Below are 17,502 nucleotides of genomic sequence, written 5' to 3'. Positions count from 1 at the left end.
TGCTTCAAAAGCAGAGCACTCTTTCAGTACCGTGTGTAAGTGCTGCCTGTGTGCAGAGCTCTGCTGAGGTTTGGGGAATGACCGGGTTCTCAGAGCTGCATGGTTGTGTCACAGCCAGTTAGAGGAAGACAGACACAGATGAGAGTAACTTCAACTCTAAAAAGGCATTTGAAATAACTACAAAACACAACTGTACCCTGAACACCGGGCTTTGCACTGATCTTGATGAGGAAGTGGAGAGTAAGCAGCAAGAGGATGAGTATTAAGCCAAGCATCAACTTTGCGTTAACACAAAGATTGAAGGCCGGGTTCTCAAGAGCTTTCATCAGCTGACTGTCGAGGCAATCTTCCAACAGCACAGAGCAAATACTGGAGCTCTTTCATTATTCTGTCTTCCAGCTGCCAGCAGAACTGAATCTCAAGCCACACAGATGTGAAAGACATCACTGGACCCTGCAGCTACTTTAACAAAGCCAAGAGGGAAACTGGCCTACCAAAAAGTGTAAGGTAACTTGTGTGCAAGAGCACTAATTAAATGCTTTTCTGAAATGGGAACAGTCTAACCAGAATCAGCAGCTCCATGTAGGCAGCTCCAAAGAGATTCGCCTCATCCTCTTAAGAAGAACCACTTTTCTTCCATTTTAATTGCTCTTAGATTCCTGGGAGATGCTCACAGATCGGCATTCTGTATTCCACACCTGGATCTGAATTCTGCAAGAAGCAGGTTCCCACCTGAAAACTGTTCTGGTGTAGTAAATAACCAACATCTGGGCCAACTATCAAAGGTCAACAGTTTTCACAAAACATTCTCTACTTTTAAACCCCCTACATAGGGAAAACAAGATGTTAACGTGGCTCTGTGCACTGCGTATGATGAAGCAGTGGAAGAGACTTGACTTCTGATGGAAGATAATGGTCCATCCTAGTATACAGCTACCAAAACTGGAACAAAAACAAAAGTAACAATTCCTGTGGGTCAAATGTTCTCTTTAGAAAGAGTCTGAGCAAAACTAGAAGCCCAGGAAAAGTATTTTAAGGAAGTGTGGTACCAATGATGGGAAGCTTGCAAAGGTCTAGGGCTGAACACAGTGCTTTCCGCTCCTTCTTTGCTCCTGTGTCAAATCTGACAGTCTACAACCAACCCAAGTCTGCAACCACAGTGCAGACAGCAGCACCCCAAACTGCAGACAGCAGCACACCACACTGCAGCCAACTGCACTGCACCTCATCAGTCACCACACTGTACCTTCCAACAGCAAATTCATTCATCAGGGACTGTAGTGACAGGACAAGGGGTAATGGGTTAAAACTTAAACAGGGGAAGTTTAGATTGGATATAAGAAGTTCTTTACTGTAAGGGTCCTGAGGTACTGGGATGGGTTGCCCAGGGAAGCTGTGAATGCTCCATCCCTGCCAACATTCAAGGTCAGGCTGGACAGAGCCTTGGGTGCCATGGTTTAGTGTGAGGTGTCCCTGCCCATGGCAGGGGGGTTGGAACTGGATGATCTCAAGGTCCTTTCCAACCCAAACTGTTCTATGATTCTATGATTACATCTCCACTCCCAGCAATCTGGTGTACACTTCTGTGGTTTCATCAGCCTCACTGGAGGGCTATGTAAATACATCTTCACCATTTTACTTCCCAAGAGGAAAAGAGTCCTCCTAGTTCAGTTTCACAGCATACAAACCCCTGCATGATTAACACAATGAATTTTATTACAGTATAAAATTTGGGGCATTATGATTGTTATTAGTATAATACGAACCTTATTTGGTATTATTATTTAAATATTGAATCACTGATATCACTGACATTCATAATCAGGTATTTCTTAGCAGAAAAATCTTAGTGCCATCATACAGCTCTACAGGAAGTGTAGAAGCAGAGCTTAACTTCAAGCTATTGTATTGACTCTGCAAGAACTTTGTGTTAGAAATTAATTTCAGTTAATCATAAATAAAGCACACTGTACAATTAGAATATAGGAAAACCAACTGAAAACAGTAAGTTTGCCCTCAACAATGACAATCAAACTTGAAAAAGGCAATAAAATTCATGTCCTGCCCATGAATTCTAATGGTTTTGATGTCACAAATATGGGTACACTCCTGATCTTACCATCCAGATCACTCTCAAATGTTTCTGCTGATACCCAGTCGGTCGCTGGTCCGGTACCATTGACAGTCAAGGCAGCTACTCGGAAGCTGTATTCTGTGCCTCGTTCAAGACCTTAGAGACAAAGAGTACCCAAGATAGCAAACCAGGAATTCCAACTGCCTTCCACCCCACTGGTGCCATTGGAGCATAACAGGAGGTCAAGAACAGAAATGGTACTACCCACACCACAGCTTCGACCACAGGGTGCAAGAGCTGAACGGTGGCTGGAGACACCCAGGGTTATGACACTGCAGACTGTCCCTGTGGGCCACTGGAAAAGACTGCGAGGTACAGTTTGCATCTGGCTTTAATTCCTGCCTATTAGTTAAAGTACAGAACCACCCACTCCATAACCAAACCCAGGTGAAGAGTATAAACTGTGCAGACAGTTTGTTTCCTGTATGGAAGAGTGTGTAGTCAATAATGAAAGCAGTATGAAAATGCACTTAGAATTTGATATATGGAACATCTTCAACAGGCTTTGCTGCTGGCAAAAATACATCTAGTTACAAGCACAGATCAACTCCTGCTCTGTGGGAAAACCAGAACTTCCTGAATCACAGCTGGAGATTCGGAGAACAAATCAAAACATCTTGTTAAAAAGTGCATATTCATTTTCTGGAGAGGCACAACTCCTCCTCTTCGGACCAACTGCTTGTTTACAGAGATTGAACAACAAGATCCAAATGAAGCCTTCCTCCTGTTCTATGTACTGGTCATTGCCAGCCAGCCCACACTACCTCATAACCTACACACACTCATTTGAAGTGTTCTCAGTTTTCCTCCAAGGTAAGAACCCTGTGTAAATACCTCAGCCTGAACCCACTAAATGCACCTAAACCCCCCTCGTGCTAACAAACACTGGCAGATGAAGGCTCACCTTCAATGAGCTGATAGAGCTGGGTCCCACCGATGCTCTCTGTTACGTCGCTCTTGCGGGACACCTTACGGTAGCGGATCTTGTAGCCAGTGATTTGTCCACTGTGTGTCCCTGCAGGAGGAGGCTGCCAGTGAAGCATGATGCTCTGTGGAAGGCAGAAGCTCATTACAATGTCATCACCCCCCACACAGCCAGAGAAACTACCCTAGTGCCAAGAGCTCATGAGACACAGGACAAAGTACTGCATTTTCATGTAGTAAAGCAGAGCCTGTACGTAACAAGTAAAACCCTGTAATTCAGCTGCCACCCAGGTCATACATGTGCCTACAGAAGTTCACCTCGAAGCATTCTACCCTGTTAGACCTTCTGATACAAACAGCCCCCTTGGGTTTCCCTTTCATTTCCTTTAGGTTAAGATAGGGTTTACTTGAGGATCTATCATTAAGAACTGGTATTTTCTCTAAAGGGTACAAGTTACCTGACCTGTAGTTTATGTGCATGAAGTTATTTAGTTTTAGTTATACAGGTGGTAAAGAAGATATTTGGGAGTTGTCAGAAAAGGCTTTTTAAAGAATCTCCATTCATGATCACCAAAGTCATAAAGCCCAAGTGCAGAACTTTCTCTTTAAAATGCCCAGGACACTACAACGTTAAGCAATAATTAATCAACAGGAACATGTTTGAGCCATGGTGTTTCTGGCCCCTGTGCCTGACGAAACCTATTCCATAATTAGCCGCCGTGCCTTGGTGCATTGTCACGGTCTTCACTGCGTTCCATACATACAACCCACAATGGGATTGGAGTTTCTAGGGCTTCAAGTGCCACATTCAGGTATTCTCCTATACAAACAGCTGAAAAGCAGCACAAGAGAAAAAAAGACCCCGGATTTGGTAAATCCAAGATCTGCCAAGCTTTTATTTACAAAGAGGAGATTCTCCCCATCTTACCTTGGAATTGCGGACCTCCAGCGTCAGATTCTGTGGCGGAGCACTGGGGACTAGAAACATTCATGGAATTACAACTCCAAACTTGCCACATATTGTACCAAGTTCTGTATTTTCATACACAAATGCTCTCTGCTATCAGTCACTTATGAAAGTACAAACCATTGTGGTTTAAGACACTGTATAAGAACTACAATATACAACCAGGTACTTTATGACATGCACTGACTGGCTTAGAGGCTTCTGTATCCTTGTCCAAGAACAAACTCACTTCTTATTCAGGTCTCTACTTACTAAAGGTATCTAAATAACAAATGGTTTCTATTTTAAGGTACTTCCCATAAACTCTAAGAAAAGAGATCACATTCTGTACTGCTCAAAATCAAACCTTTAATATTCATGCTTGATTCTGAGAACCCCCATGTAAAATTCCAGCCATGGATTCTGTGAGCATGATTTTCAGTAACAGGAAAAGCTCAGGGTCAGCTCCTCCCTGTGTTACTGAAGGGTGAAGCGCACCACAAAGGCAGTTTCTGCTTTTAAACTTGGATTCTTTGTTAGTCCTTTGCTAGCTGTAGCAACTCACTGGTCACAACAGTGTAACTCCGTTAGACAAAAGGCAATGTGAGCGGGAACCTGAGAGCATGGAAATCCTGTCACAGCACTTCAGACTCACAAGACGACCTCAAAGGCAGAGATAAGGGTCCCTGAGGTTGCAGCAAAGTACAAGGACCAGGATGTAGCTCACAGGGTAAAGGCTGTTCCAGTCCAAATTACATACTTCCCAAATAACTCACCCCAGCTACAACAATACCTAAGAAAACACCCCTGAGTGCAGAAAGTGAAAGGTACACTGGGGTGGAGTCAAATAAATGCAAGTATGGCAGGGAGGGACTCTTCATCAGGGACTGTAGTGACAGGACAAGGGGTAACGGGTTCAAACTGAAACAAGAGAAGTTTAGATTGGATCTAAGGAAGAAATTCTTTACTGTGAGGGTGCTGAGGCACTGGAATGGGTTGCCCAAGGAAGCTGTGAATGCTCCATCCCTGGTGGTGTTCAAGGGCAGGTTGGACAGAGCCTTGGGTGCCATGGTTTAGTGTGGGCTGTCCCTGCCCATGGCAGGGGGGTTGGAACTGGATGATCTTAAGGTCCTTTCCAACCCTAACTATTCTATGATTCTATATACCCGTCTTCCACTATCCCACAGCTAAAAGGGAGACAACAAGGATCTGGTTTTCCTTCTCTCTTGCGCAATGAACAGTCTGAAATGACCAGACAAGGGATTAAGTGCTATGGCCTTTAAAAAGAAACACAGGTTAAGAGGAGAAAATGAAGTTGAGCTTTTTTTGCTGTTAGTTTTACATGGTTGGTGCCTACTTTCATAGTGACCTTAAGAAAAGACTCAGGTTTCCCAAGAAGTGATTAATAATTAACATCTATATTGCAAAGGCGGTGAGAGAAGGACAATCAGCAGGACACAGGAAAGGATACATGCACATAGGGGTATTCATACACACGTATCTCGCCATGTGCACAGCTCATTTTATGTCAAGGTAAGCTTAGACTCAGACCAGATGAAGAGTTTAACCAGGCCAGCAATTGAAATGGATGTTCTGTGGTTAAGGTCCTTTCCAACCCTAGCTATTCTATGATAGTCCATGCTTCGACAGCAAAGGCCTGACCTCATCTGGTACCCTGTACACAGGCGACCATCCAGGCCGGAGGACCATGATGTGCTGATGGCTCAGAGAGCTGTGATGACCCATAAGGACAATGTCCTCGCTCAGGGTGTGACACAGGGATCACATTTCTAGCTGTAACACACAACTGCTTCCCATAGATCAGGAGGATGATGAGAAGAGAGGTGATGCTTACATGCAGCACGTAAACTGTGGTTCACATTGTAATACCTAAAAGGGCTATCCTGCAACAAACCACTGTAACAGATCAGCAGCAAGAACCTACACAAGAATGCAGAAGCTTGTTAAATAGAACCTAAAGGAAGGTCAGAAAGAAATCCCTGCAGGAGACATGGAGAGTGCTTACAGGCACCACAGAAAGGGAACACAGACGAAAACCTGCATCATTCATCTGGAAGGATTTGAGATTGAAGGAGAAGAGCAGCATGGTTGTAAGGTTGTAAGCAGCACAATGACATCCTTCAGAAAGCTTTAGAAAAGCCATTTCTGTCGGTTAAATGTGAAAACTGAAGTTGGGCCAGAAAGAACTTCAGGAAAACTTGAAAACGACATTAGAAGTAATAACAAACTCTTCTTCAAACAACTAAGGAGCTGGAAGCCCTTTGGAGAAATTGTGGAGTTAGTGAATGGTCAGGGTATGACAAATAAAGGAAGAGATAAGGCCACACATCTATCTTTGTGTTTGTACTGAGTGAAAAGGAGAGGAGAGGCTCCACAATTACCCTTTACAAGGGACCTGCAGGATCTCTCAAACAGAAATGTCAATACAAGAGATTGCAGGAAAGTCAGGCAGAGAACAGCAGCGTGTGGCCAGGGTTAGCTGCTATCCATCCAGGATTCCACAAGGAACTTGGGACAGAACGGCTCCGTGACAAATCTGTAACCTCTCACCAAGTTACCTTGCTACTGGGAGGTGGCAAATTCAATGTGGGATTTAAAAGGGGTTCCCATTTGAGAAGCTTCAAGTGTAAGTCAGAAACCTGCAGGAGGTAAATAAACTGAAGTTACAATAAGTGTGAAATTCCCACATACATGGAGCAATAATACATATTTGTCACTTCTTACAGGGAAATTCTGCACTGCAAACCTGCTGGAGAGCTCTTCGGGAAGGGGATAGGAGAGAAGGCCTTGCCTGAGCAAACAACTGGTTCAAAGAAAGGAAAGAAAAGGTGGGAACGTACATGGTGATGACCTGTGGAGGTGCACCATGGAATGCACTGATACCCCTGTGGCTCAACACACCGGGAAGTGATGAAAGGGGGACGAGCAGTGAGGTGACCGAGGTAAGTGCAGACAAGGTCTGATGGTAACTGCAGAAAGACCTCAGCGTGTTTAGTGCCTGGATGTTAAAGTCACAGATGAAGTTCACAGTAGATAACGTTACGCACATGGGAAAAAAGATCCCACCTCTGTGTGCAAAACAGTAGCTCTAAGCAGACCAATTCCACCAAGACCTGTCTACCCCCAAGATTCTGAGCAAACCCAGTGCTCAGAATGAGCCAAGAAGGAGGCAAATGCTGGTCATTACACACTTGCATCTTTGACACAATTTTACTCCCCTCTTTTAAAAGCAAAGGAGAAAAGAAACCGTGGAAGAAATCAGGAACGGACACTGGAGGCTGAAATGGCTCCATGGAAAGAATGGCTAACCACGTCTGTGACTTGGGAATCTGGGAAAGAGAGGGATGAGGAAGAACATGGCAAAGGTCTATGAAATGAGAAGCAGGACAGAGAGGGCTAGTGGACACTAAAACACAGCAGGTTCAGAACAGGCAAACAGGGGTGGTTTTCACAGTAAGTTCACTGGTAGATCTTTGTGTGTTTGATGCTGTGGATGGTAAAAGCTGACGTGAGCATGCTGAAAGGGTTTCACACAAGAGCAACCAAACTAGTAAATACACAGAAACCACTGCAGGGTCAGGAAGTCCCCCAGAAACGAACTTGGGCACAGGGAATTTGGGACAATGCTGCTCTCCGCTCATCTCTTCTGGTTTGGGTCACTCCTGGCGAGAGGATTCCAGGCTAGGCTCCCTTTTGCACTGACCTCATACAGGGGTAAACTGATCCATAAAAGTTAACATGAACTCAGATCATTCCACAGTTGACCACAGACCTATAGTTGCTCACATCACCTCTTCATTTGCCTCACAGAACACAGCTACCACTTTCTCTTCCATTATTGTATGCAATGGATTTAACAGGATCTGTGTCAAAACAAAGACACGCAACTTCTGCCTGTATGACCACAATTAAATAAAACCGCTCCAAGAGCAGAACTCTGCTCATGTGTAAAAATGCTCCAGAACCTGACAAATAATTTGGAGTCGTTGCATTCAATACAGTTGGTTTTCTGACTGCTTTTAATACTTTGTAGACTCAATAACCCATGAAATAAGCTCCTGATATTGAAATGAATTGTTTCATAAGCAGAACACCTGGTACTTTTGCAGGTACAGTGATTTTCCTTTAGCCAATTTGGAAAGCCTCCGGGGCACCTTTCAACCATGTATGGCCGTATGCAACAAGGACCTTCTTAATAAAACAGGGCGATAATGAACAAAGCCTGGTTAAAAATTCACTCAAAGGAAATGACTGGATAATTCCTGTAAAGAAAAAGACCAGGAATAAAGCAGCTTACCATCTGACAGCGTTCGCACAACAACATCCTGCGTGGAGACACCGGGGCCGTGCTTGTTGTAGGCTACCACACGGAAACTGTACTCCGTGTATTTCTTTAACCCGTTAATGGTGTAGGAGAGCCCCGCTACATCAACATCCTGTTCATAAGGAAGCACACACTGAGGTCAGAATCATCACTATTAGACATGCCTTACGAGTTAGAGTAAAGCAATCCTTGAAGTCACCTGGCAAACCTGCCTGTTAGTAACAATTCTCACTATGTGCTCAACAGCGGGATGCAGGAGTGGAAGGGGGCATTTTGCCTGAGGAATACAACATTCCTATTTAAAACAGATGTAAAAACTTATCTTGAAAACTAACAAAAATACTCTTCCTGTAGCTTTTTAAAGCTGGGATCATACTCATATGCCATCAGAAGGAAATGAAATGGCCAGGATTAATCCTCCCAAAGCTGTGTTTATTCCCAGGTGGCAGCCTGTACTTGTACAGAACAGACTGGATCCTCCCAGGAGAAAATTCAATCAATAAGATGCTCCACACTATCAAAATATCCATCAGTGAATCAAAAAGCTCCAGTAGTAAGAACAGTTCAGACTAAGGAGCATGCTAAAAATCAGGAGTTAAACTATTTTACTACAAAACCGTTGCACTGTCTGAACCAGAGGGAAGATGGTTTTCACGAATATTTGCATTCTCCTCTCATGATATGATGGACGTCCCCAAAAAGGCACTCCATGCTAGTGAGTATCTAAATAAGTTTAATTCCAAGACATTTCATGCTGCATTTTTCATTTTTAGCATTTCCTTGGTTTAGGCCAAAGGATTCAGCCTATCAGGGAGATGAACACTAGCTGCTTTTAGGAAATTAAGGTAAAAGCGTACTAAAAGGAAAAAAGCTCTTCCCAGCATTATACATCCCACAGGAAGGGACGGGCTCTGTACCTGCTCGGTGTCCTGCCCCTTCTCCATGTAGTAGAGTTTGTAGTTCTGGATTTCACCATTGCCTGACAGCGGCGTTTCCCAGGTCACAGTAACGGAGGTGGGGGAAGTGGCCGACGCTCGGATGTTGGGTGCTGGACCAGGAAGCTGAACTGAAACACAAGTGTGAAACTCTGCTCGTCACCGAGCTGAACCATCACCATCTGCAGTAAGCTCATCATTTTAGCATCAACTCCACTACCAGTTAAGGTAAAAAGGTGTATTTATTCACGTTTCACACAGACTCATTGGGGCACTTAAGGTGGGACCCAATTTCTGAAGGAGATCCTGCTCCCAGGGTCAGATTCCATTTATCCTGAACGATTCTAACGAATGACAGACTTCACGTTTGCTTAAAGTTTTCCTTTTGTCCCTTTTTCAGTTAATGACCATTTAAAAAAGTTCTTGTAACAGAAAGTTTAGATAATTTAACAAGGAATTTCCCACCAGTTCTTCTTAATGGTGAGAATAAACCATGTAAGCTCATCAACTTGGAAAATCAGTTTGAAACTATGGTCTGCAAGTTGATGGTTGCAAATACAACTTTCAAAGTACCTACTTATTCTAGGAAACATTAGGAATGAGAAAACCACCACCACGACCACAACATGGATCCCAAAGTCAGGAAGACTCCAGGTATTTAGCACGTACCCTCAGGCTGAGTTGCCACCTTCAGTGGTGCTGAGCTCTCCCCAGGGCCATGCTTGTTCTGAGCCACAACTCGAAACACATAAACTGTTTCTGGCATCAGGTTTTGGATCATCACTTGTGTCTCTCCAGGACGAGTTGTATTTTCGACGCGTTCCCTTTGGGAAACAAAAAGGTTGGGCACAGCGATCATCACTGATTAGTAAGAGGGGTTTTGAGGGGTAAATAAAGGAATAGTTGCTCCTAAGATGTATCCCGTTTGAATATATCTAATGCCTTAATGAGGAGGTTATTTATACGGCAATGACTAGACAATAACAAGAGAATATGGCAAAATTACATGTGATAAATAGCTTCTGATTTTGTAACTTCTCTTCAGAAAATACAGACACACTGACCTAAAAGAATGAATTATACCCAACATCACAAAACTCAGAGTAGTTTCTTTGTCATTCCCATAACAGAGCATGGTAATTCAGTGGCAGTTTCCCCTACCAGTCTGAAGCCAGAAGAAAAGCTGCTTCAGGAGCACACACAGAGTCTGGGGAGGCTGAAGGCACTTCTGTTAATATTGTGGGGCTGCTTTTTGTGTGTCTGTCAAAGAAGCTTTCACTGCATCTTGCGACCTCCGAACTTCACTTGGTTCCTCCCTAATGTTTAGATGATTTGCAAACATCCACAGCCTCTGATGTGCGCAGGCAGCTGTGGCCTTTCTGCTCTTCGCACACCAGCAGTGGGAGCAAGAGGCAGCTCCGCTGCTCGGTCAGTCTGAGGTGGGAGCAGAAGCCATCCCTCAGCAGTGGTTGATGCTCGTGTTGTGGAAGCACCACGGCCTTGCACCCAACACAGCTCAGGAAACTCCACCGGCTCTTATGGAGCTCAGGCTTGAGGGGAAGATTAAAAGATTGATCATCAACTGACTACAGCCTTTATTTCATAGACACTGCTGCTGCCATGTGAACGTGCACAGAGCTGCGGCTGGGTGACGACATCTCCATACCGGCCTCCCCCGAACAGCAGCTCCCTACCCCTGTAAATACAAGTAAAACCAGGGTTATTGAAGAAGAAATCAAACCCTTCCCCACTGAGAACATAAAGGGAAAATGTGCCTGCTCTGAATGCAATGCTTTCCCTTTTGTCTGCAAGACTTCTTTTCACTCTACAGCAGAGGGCAGGCGATTCTCATCTCGACCATTAGCTGCTATTAAATCATTTTCAATGCAGAAGCCCAGGCATAATCATTCCACAGCCTCCCCTTCGCTACATTCCAGCCACGATGGGGCCAAAAGCCCCATTTGTAATTTATTTCTTTCTAAATCAAGTGGTTTGGTTGATTTACCATAACCTGGGTGAAAACACAGTGAACTCCCTGCTTGTTTCTGCAGTGTTACACTGCCTATACAGAGGGAGACTACACTTAGAGTAACTAGAGAGCTATTTGAACACAGTTTCTAGAACGTTCTCCTTCCTGCAAGTTGAGCTGAAATGGCACTGCATAAACAGCTTAATTTAGATCAGGTTTTTAGTCATTCCCTTCTTTACATGAGCATCATCATCACCACACATTGATGTACAAACTTTTACAGAAGGTTCCTCCTCTTTTCATGTTTATCAAGTAGTTTTTGCAAGCAGGAAACAAGACCCATGCTAACAAACTACCATTCCCCACACAGACTGACACTGGGGCAGGGGAAGAGAGGAACATTTCCTTCACTTCCCCAGCTCTAACCAGGACAAAGGGCTTGCTTGAAAACACATTTTCAGCTGTTTCCTTTAAGAGGTGCCCGAGATGCAATGATGGTATTTGAGCACCTCCCAATGACATTCAAGGTTTCTTGCATTTGCTGCCTCCAGTGTAAATGCCCTCACTGATTTCCCTCTGCAGACCCCATCAGCAACCCAAGGGTATTATTTAAAATTACCCCAAAGGGAAAATTATTTTAATGGAAAGACCACATTCCTCAAAAACCTAAAGATGCGTCAATGGGTTGCAATCTGGGGCACTAAGGAGGAACTGCAGCCTCCCCTCGCAACGGGATGCTCAAAATAGGGGCAGATTGATTAATGTTGCATGAATCTGTCATTCCTGCCCTTTTGCAGGGAGGCGTGAGCACCTTTTATGAGCTTGGATGTGTTTAAGTAGGCATAACAGGTACCAAAACAGATGGTTTGTATGAATGTCTCCATTACCAGACAGAACATTATGACTATTCTCAGTCCAGTTTAATCCCCAACTAAAGAGCTCTGTAAACTGGAGTTAAGGTTTCAAATCGCTCTCAAGTATCGAAGGGCAAAAGCCTCCAGTTCAAAACCAGGAACAAAATCTGGAAATGCGAAGTTTCGGATTACACTTGGATATAGAAATGCGCCTTCAGGGAATGACTGCAAGGGAGGATTGTCTGTGCAGCCGCGTCAGCTGAGAGCCTGCCAGGGAGCTCTCAGAGACACTGTGACAGGGGGATCATACACAGTTAAACGCCATGTTCCGTGTTTGGAGCACACCGTGTTGAACCATGGCTTTAATATTGTTGGGCTATCTCACCCCCATGGTGTAATCTGCCCTCTTGTACTGGCCATGTGCTAGCTACTTCTCTTTTTGTCTAGGTCTTGACAGTTAGGAGTTGTTCTGCTCAGTGCAGGTCTAAAGCTTCAGAGAATTAAACCTCCCCTGGCCCCCTCCACATCTGAATTTCCATACCCTTCTCAGGGGAACCCTCTTCAGTTTGGGTGAAATAACCAAGTGACCATACAATCTATAAGGATTCAGCCATTTCCCTCTGATCAGATTACTTCAGTCCTTCCACAAGTGTGACAATAAAGCCATGAGACGTCCATATAATTGCCTCAATAAAAGCCAGCCTGAAGTCATCAAGCCAAGGGGAAGGTATGGCACCTGCTGATGACATTCTGCAGCCAGTGAAACCATCAGGAACCAGCCACCTTACAGCTGATGTCCATGCTTTGAAATGCTCCTCTGCCACAAAGAGTTTCAGTTTTTCTGCTAAAAGCAACCTCCACGTCCTGCAGATCTTCATTCTCACCCCTCAGCAGACACTGCTCACTACCAAACCCAGCTTTAACCATTTCCAAAGTGCCAGAAGCAACCACTGTTGGCAGCATTGGCATTTTAGCTGCAATTCCTTGCTGCTCTTACAAATCTTCTGGAATGTCAACTCGGGCCAACAGTTTCTGCAAGCAAACATGGGGTTTAAAACATGAAACATGAATTTCTCTGGGCAAAGGGTACCTCTTGGCAGCTGAAGCAGTTCATGGCATAAAGCCGACACAGGGTGCAGGAAGAGCCTTTTGCAGGATCATCCCAGGAGTATGAGGTGAACCATGTTCCTGTCACCTCACAGTCCTCTAAATCATAGAGCCACAGGATGGTTTGGGTTGAAGGGACCTTAAAGCTCATCCAGCTCCAACCCCTGCCACGGGCAGGGACACCTTCCACTGGAGCAGCTTGCTCCAAGCCCCTGTGTCCAACCTGGCCTTGAACACTGCCAGGGGATGGGGCAGCCACAGCTTCTCTGAGCACCCTGTGCCAGTGTTCCATTAGTCCAAAGGGCAAAGTAAAGGAGCACCCTCCATGTTTCTGTGTGTGTGTCTGTTCACTGAACAGGTGAAAAGAACAGGAATGGAAATCAGCAGTGAGAGAGGCAGCTGGTACCTGAGGAACCACACGCCTCATATATATGGGGGCTTGGAGCAAGCTGCTCTAGTGGAAGATGTCCTTGCCCATGGCAGGGGGTTGGAACTGGAGGAGCTTTAAGGTCCCTTCCAATCCCCACCAATCTGCGATGCTATGCTGTAGTATACACAGATACTGCTGGGATTTAAGTGCTCCTACAATTCACAGTATGCAGATGACTCTCTCCAGCCCGTTAAGATGGGTTACAGATGTCAGGGTATCCAGCTAACCCCTTCCATCTTAGATGTAATTTTCTCAGTTTTCACAAGCCTGATTTAAAAGGTAAATAAATCAAATACTTAGTCTGATCGCTGCTCAAACACAAGCGAGGCAGGGACAACACTTTAACTACTAAAAGGATCCAGTAATACACGCAATGAAAGTGGTATGTGTAGGCAAAAATATAATGGTATGAGGAGATGGTACATATGCACTTAAACCCATAAAAGATATAGGATCATATATTATTCAAGGACTAAAAAAGCCATCATTTAAGCAGTGTTTTATAGTGCTGAGAAAGAAAAGAGGGTTGCGCATCCAAGCTTCACTTCCAGATTTCCTGATTTCCAACTGCTTAGATGTATGTGATGCTCATCTTAATTTAATACCCAAGCAATGTTTCCATAAGGTCCAACCAACTGGCCAACAAGTACCATGTAACAGCAACACAGTGAACAGATTTTTCTCCCTTTTTAAGAAGATTTCATTGTTCTTATTGTCTAAGTGCAGGTTGAAAGGCTGGATTTCAGAGTGGGTTTGTATCTGTGCAATGTGTGCTACCAACTGTCTAGCAAAAAACCTCCCCAAAAGCAAAGGAGCACTGAAGTTGAGAAAACAGTGAATATGTGCTAATAAAAGGCTCCAGAGCCTGCTCTGAACCCTAATCCAGAAGGACGCTCAAGCAAACACAGATCTCATTGAAGGCAATGGAACCACCTGCTTCCATCTAAGCACCAGGTTAGGCACTTTGCTGTGTAAGGTTCTGTGGAGTACATGAACCCAAGCCTGCAGGGCTGCTCTGCAAGAACTGGAAACAGCATTTTCTGCAGGTTGTCCTATAACCTTTTGATTCGTGCACCAGATTAAGAGATTCCTTTTCCCCTTTGTTCTGCACATGCTCCTGGCACAAGAGAAGTATTTGCTAGATTTCTGTAGTCTTGTATGGAGTGGAAGGGGATGTGTTGTGCTTCCTCCAAAGCAATACAGAGAGGAAGGGAGCCTTCTCCAGCAAACTGCTTTCTAAAAACCCAGTGAGTTACAACCAGGGACGTGGAGGAGGAGTGGCAAGAAGAAACAATGGCTGGCCAGATCCCACATTTCTTTCCTGTTTCACTTATAGTATCTCCAGTACAACTGAGTATTACCCAAGTAAGGAAGCAGCAAAGCAACACTGGTGAGGCAAAGAAACACTTTCCTCATTGCCTCAATTAATCACCACGAGCCTGGACAAGGTGCCTGGCCACTGAACTGAGAGCGTGGCAATTCACTGCAAGTAGTGGTGAGGTTTGTGTTCTCTTTAAATTACTTTCTCAACTTGGATTCTCACACTTTAGTCTGCAGTAGATGTTATTTTTCTCTTGAGTAATGAATGTGATCAACAAGCTAATTTGCAATTAAGCATCGCTCAAATGACTGCTCGCTCTAAGTTCTTTAAAACCCTATCACACCAATTTGAAACTGTAATTCTGAGCAGTAGAGCCTGTCAGTATGAAAAAGGGGTTGATTGAACTAAACCATTGGCATAATATGTCACAAATTCACAAATGGGTCAGATTCACAGCGTTTCTGTTGACAGGGATGACTTGGAGAGACTCAACATTTAACCAACACCAACCCCATGGTTCTCTCTAGAATCAGACTCTGTGTCTGCAGCTTTAAAGCATGAAGTGACCTCTTGCTCTCAGTAGCACACAGTGTATCTGGAGGGTGTTTCCAGGCCCGTGGTGGATGGCACTTACAGCAGTGGCAGGGTTCCTGAAGAGGTATTACTGTCTATGCTCACTCTTAGTGCCTAAGCAGGCTACTAAAAGCAGGTAGCAACTGTTTGCAGTCAACCAAAACCATGCACAAGCATTGCCTCTATGACTATGTATATATGCAGCAACAAAGCAAATAATGCACTTTGTTTAACCAGGGTGCAGGAGGGAAGGAAACACAAAACCCTCACCTCCGCCGCCCATCAGACTTGGAGCACTGAGAGCTTTTATACGTTTGTAGTGCTTCTAAGCAAAGCCAGCGTGTTGAGATCTTTACCTGTTTATACCTTCCTTGGTGTAGAAGATTGAATAGGTGAGGTTGTCTCCTTGAGGGTCAGATACAGGCGTCCGCCACGTCAGCCGGATGAAGCGAGTGGAGACGAGGGTGGCCACGACGTCCCGCGGGGCTGAAGGCAGCGGTCCTGTTGTCGCTGGTGCTAGATGGTCATTAGTGGCACTGGTCAGTGAAGTGGGAGGTAATGTTGGGATGGCAACATCTTGTCATGTGCAAACATTGGGGAATATGAAGGGCAAACATCACCACGGGTTAAAAAAAGAAAACAGAAAAAGAACACAAAAGAAATAAACAAAACCACGATGGGAAACAAAAGAAAATGAACACACACAAAAAAGGCCATTAAACTGAAGGCTGACATGCGGGCAAAGGTACTACTGGAAACTAATGGGAATATTAAAGGACACATCACTGTTGAGCAAGCAGACCAGATCTCCACTGTAATGGAAGTGGCAAGGGAAAGGGAAGGGTGAAGACTGGGGATACAATATGACCTCATCAGAGGACGTACCAGCGGCAAACAATTCCCATTTCCTTGCAAACCAGATGTAATACTCCAAAAAGCCACCCAACTCATATTATTTATTCAAAAACACACCCAGACCCAACGCTGTGCATTACCATGCAGAATTCAGTTATACTGATCTCAATCACAGAGACAGACAAATAGCCACAATTCATTTAAGAACTGCAGACTCATCCAGGTCATGCAGTTAAACACTGAAGTCAATTCACATGGTAACTGTCTGGATGCTGCTGCTGACCATGGTAAGATGTGGTGACAAACTTGGTATGGCAGCAGAAATAAAGGCTTCCTCCTCAGTTCCACCAAGGGCACCGTTTCCTTTCCATCAACGCTTTTCCTCCCTCTCCTAACACGTATGACCTCATTTTACAGAGATATTAACAAGCAGAAACAACTCTTGCTTCAGATGAGATGACGACTTTATAAACTTTCTTTTGTGGCAAGTCATGTACATCTTCCTGTATTACCATGTTAAAGCCAGGGTAAAGCTCTGGGATTATTACATTAAAAGGTTGCAAGTTAACAGGCACGAGTTGTAGGGTACAAAAAGCTCTTCTCCAAATCCTATTAAAGTAATCCATCCGGTAAATCTAACAGTAATATTCTGAGCAGCTGGGCCCCAATTACACAGAGTATTACAGGCAGCACAATTAGTAACAAAACCCTAAAGCTCAGGATACCCTGAATTTTTCTGTATTCTTAACTACTTACCAAGCTTAAGCCACCTGATGCCCTTTTCCACATGGGAATCTATGCTGCCGAATACATTTATTCACTTATTATTTACATTAACTAAAACTCCTCAGGTTTTCTGCAGAAAACAGTTCAGGGCTAGTACAGCTTTAGCTGAGAGCTGCAGCATCTCCACCTAAGGCACCACCAGAGTACATGTCTTGATAGACAAGGAGAAAACTGCACACAAAGAGTGCTGGCTAAAGCAGAACATGTTAATCTAAACAATGAAACCTTCAGGCAGACACACTGAGAACATCTTGGCTGCATGGAGAAGTCTTTCAACACCATTAAACTGTAAACCCCCCCTTGTCCACCAGCGCAGTTACTTC

General features: G+C 44.4%; 1 protein-coding gene across 1 annotated transcript in view; it reads right to left on the bottom strand.

The window, feature by feature from the left end:
- Positions 1-17,502, bottom strand: part of NEO1 (neogenin 1) — a gene marked incomplete at its 5' end in the record, with an annotated part of 189,249 nt that overhangs the window by 31,435 nt on the left and 140,312 nt on the right. Inside the window, 7 exons of the mRNA XM_080626581.1 lie at positions 2,120-2,230; positions 3,039-3,183; positions 3,987-4,036; positions 8,323-8,461; positions 9,267-9,415; positions 9,954-10,108; positions 15,895-16,114. Of these exons, the coding sequence (XP_080482707.1) occupies positions 2,120-2,230; positions 3,039-3,183; positions 3,987-4,036; positions 8,323-8,461; positions 9,267-9,415; positions 9,954-10,108; positions 15,895-16,114 (969 nt within the window). The remainder of the gene's footprint in view (positions 1-2,119; positions 2,231-3,038; positions 3,184-3,986; positions 4,037-8,322; positions 8,462-9,266; positions 9,416-9,953; positions 10,109-15,894; positions 16,115-17,502) is intronic.

Source organism: Psittacula echo (assembly GCF_963264785.1).
Source record: "Psittacula echo genome assembly, chromosome: 10".
Taxonomy (NCBI): domain Eukaryota; kingdom Metazoa; phylum Chordata; class Aves; order Psittaciformes; family Psittacidae; genus Psittacula; species Psittacula echo.
The sequence above is the reverse complement of the archived record's forward strand: the minus strand, read 5'-3'. Positions and strand labels throughout refer to the sequence as shown.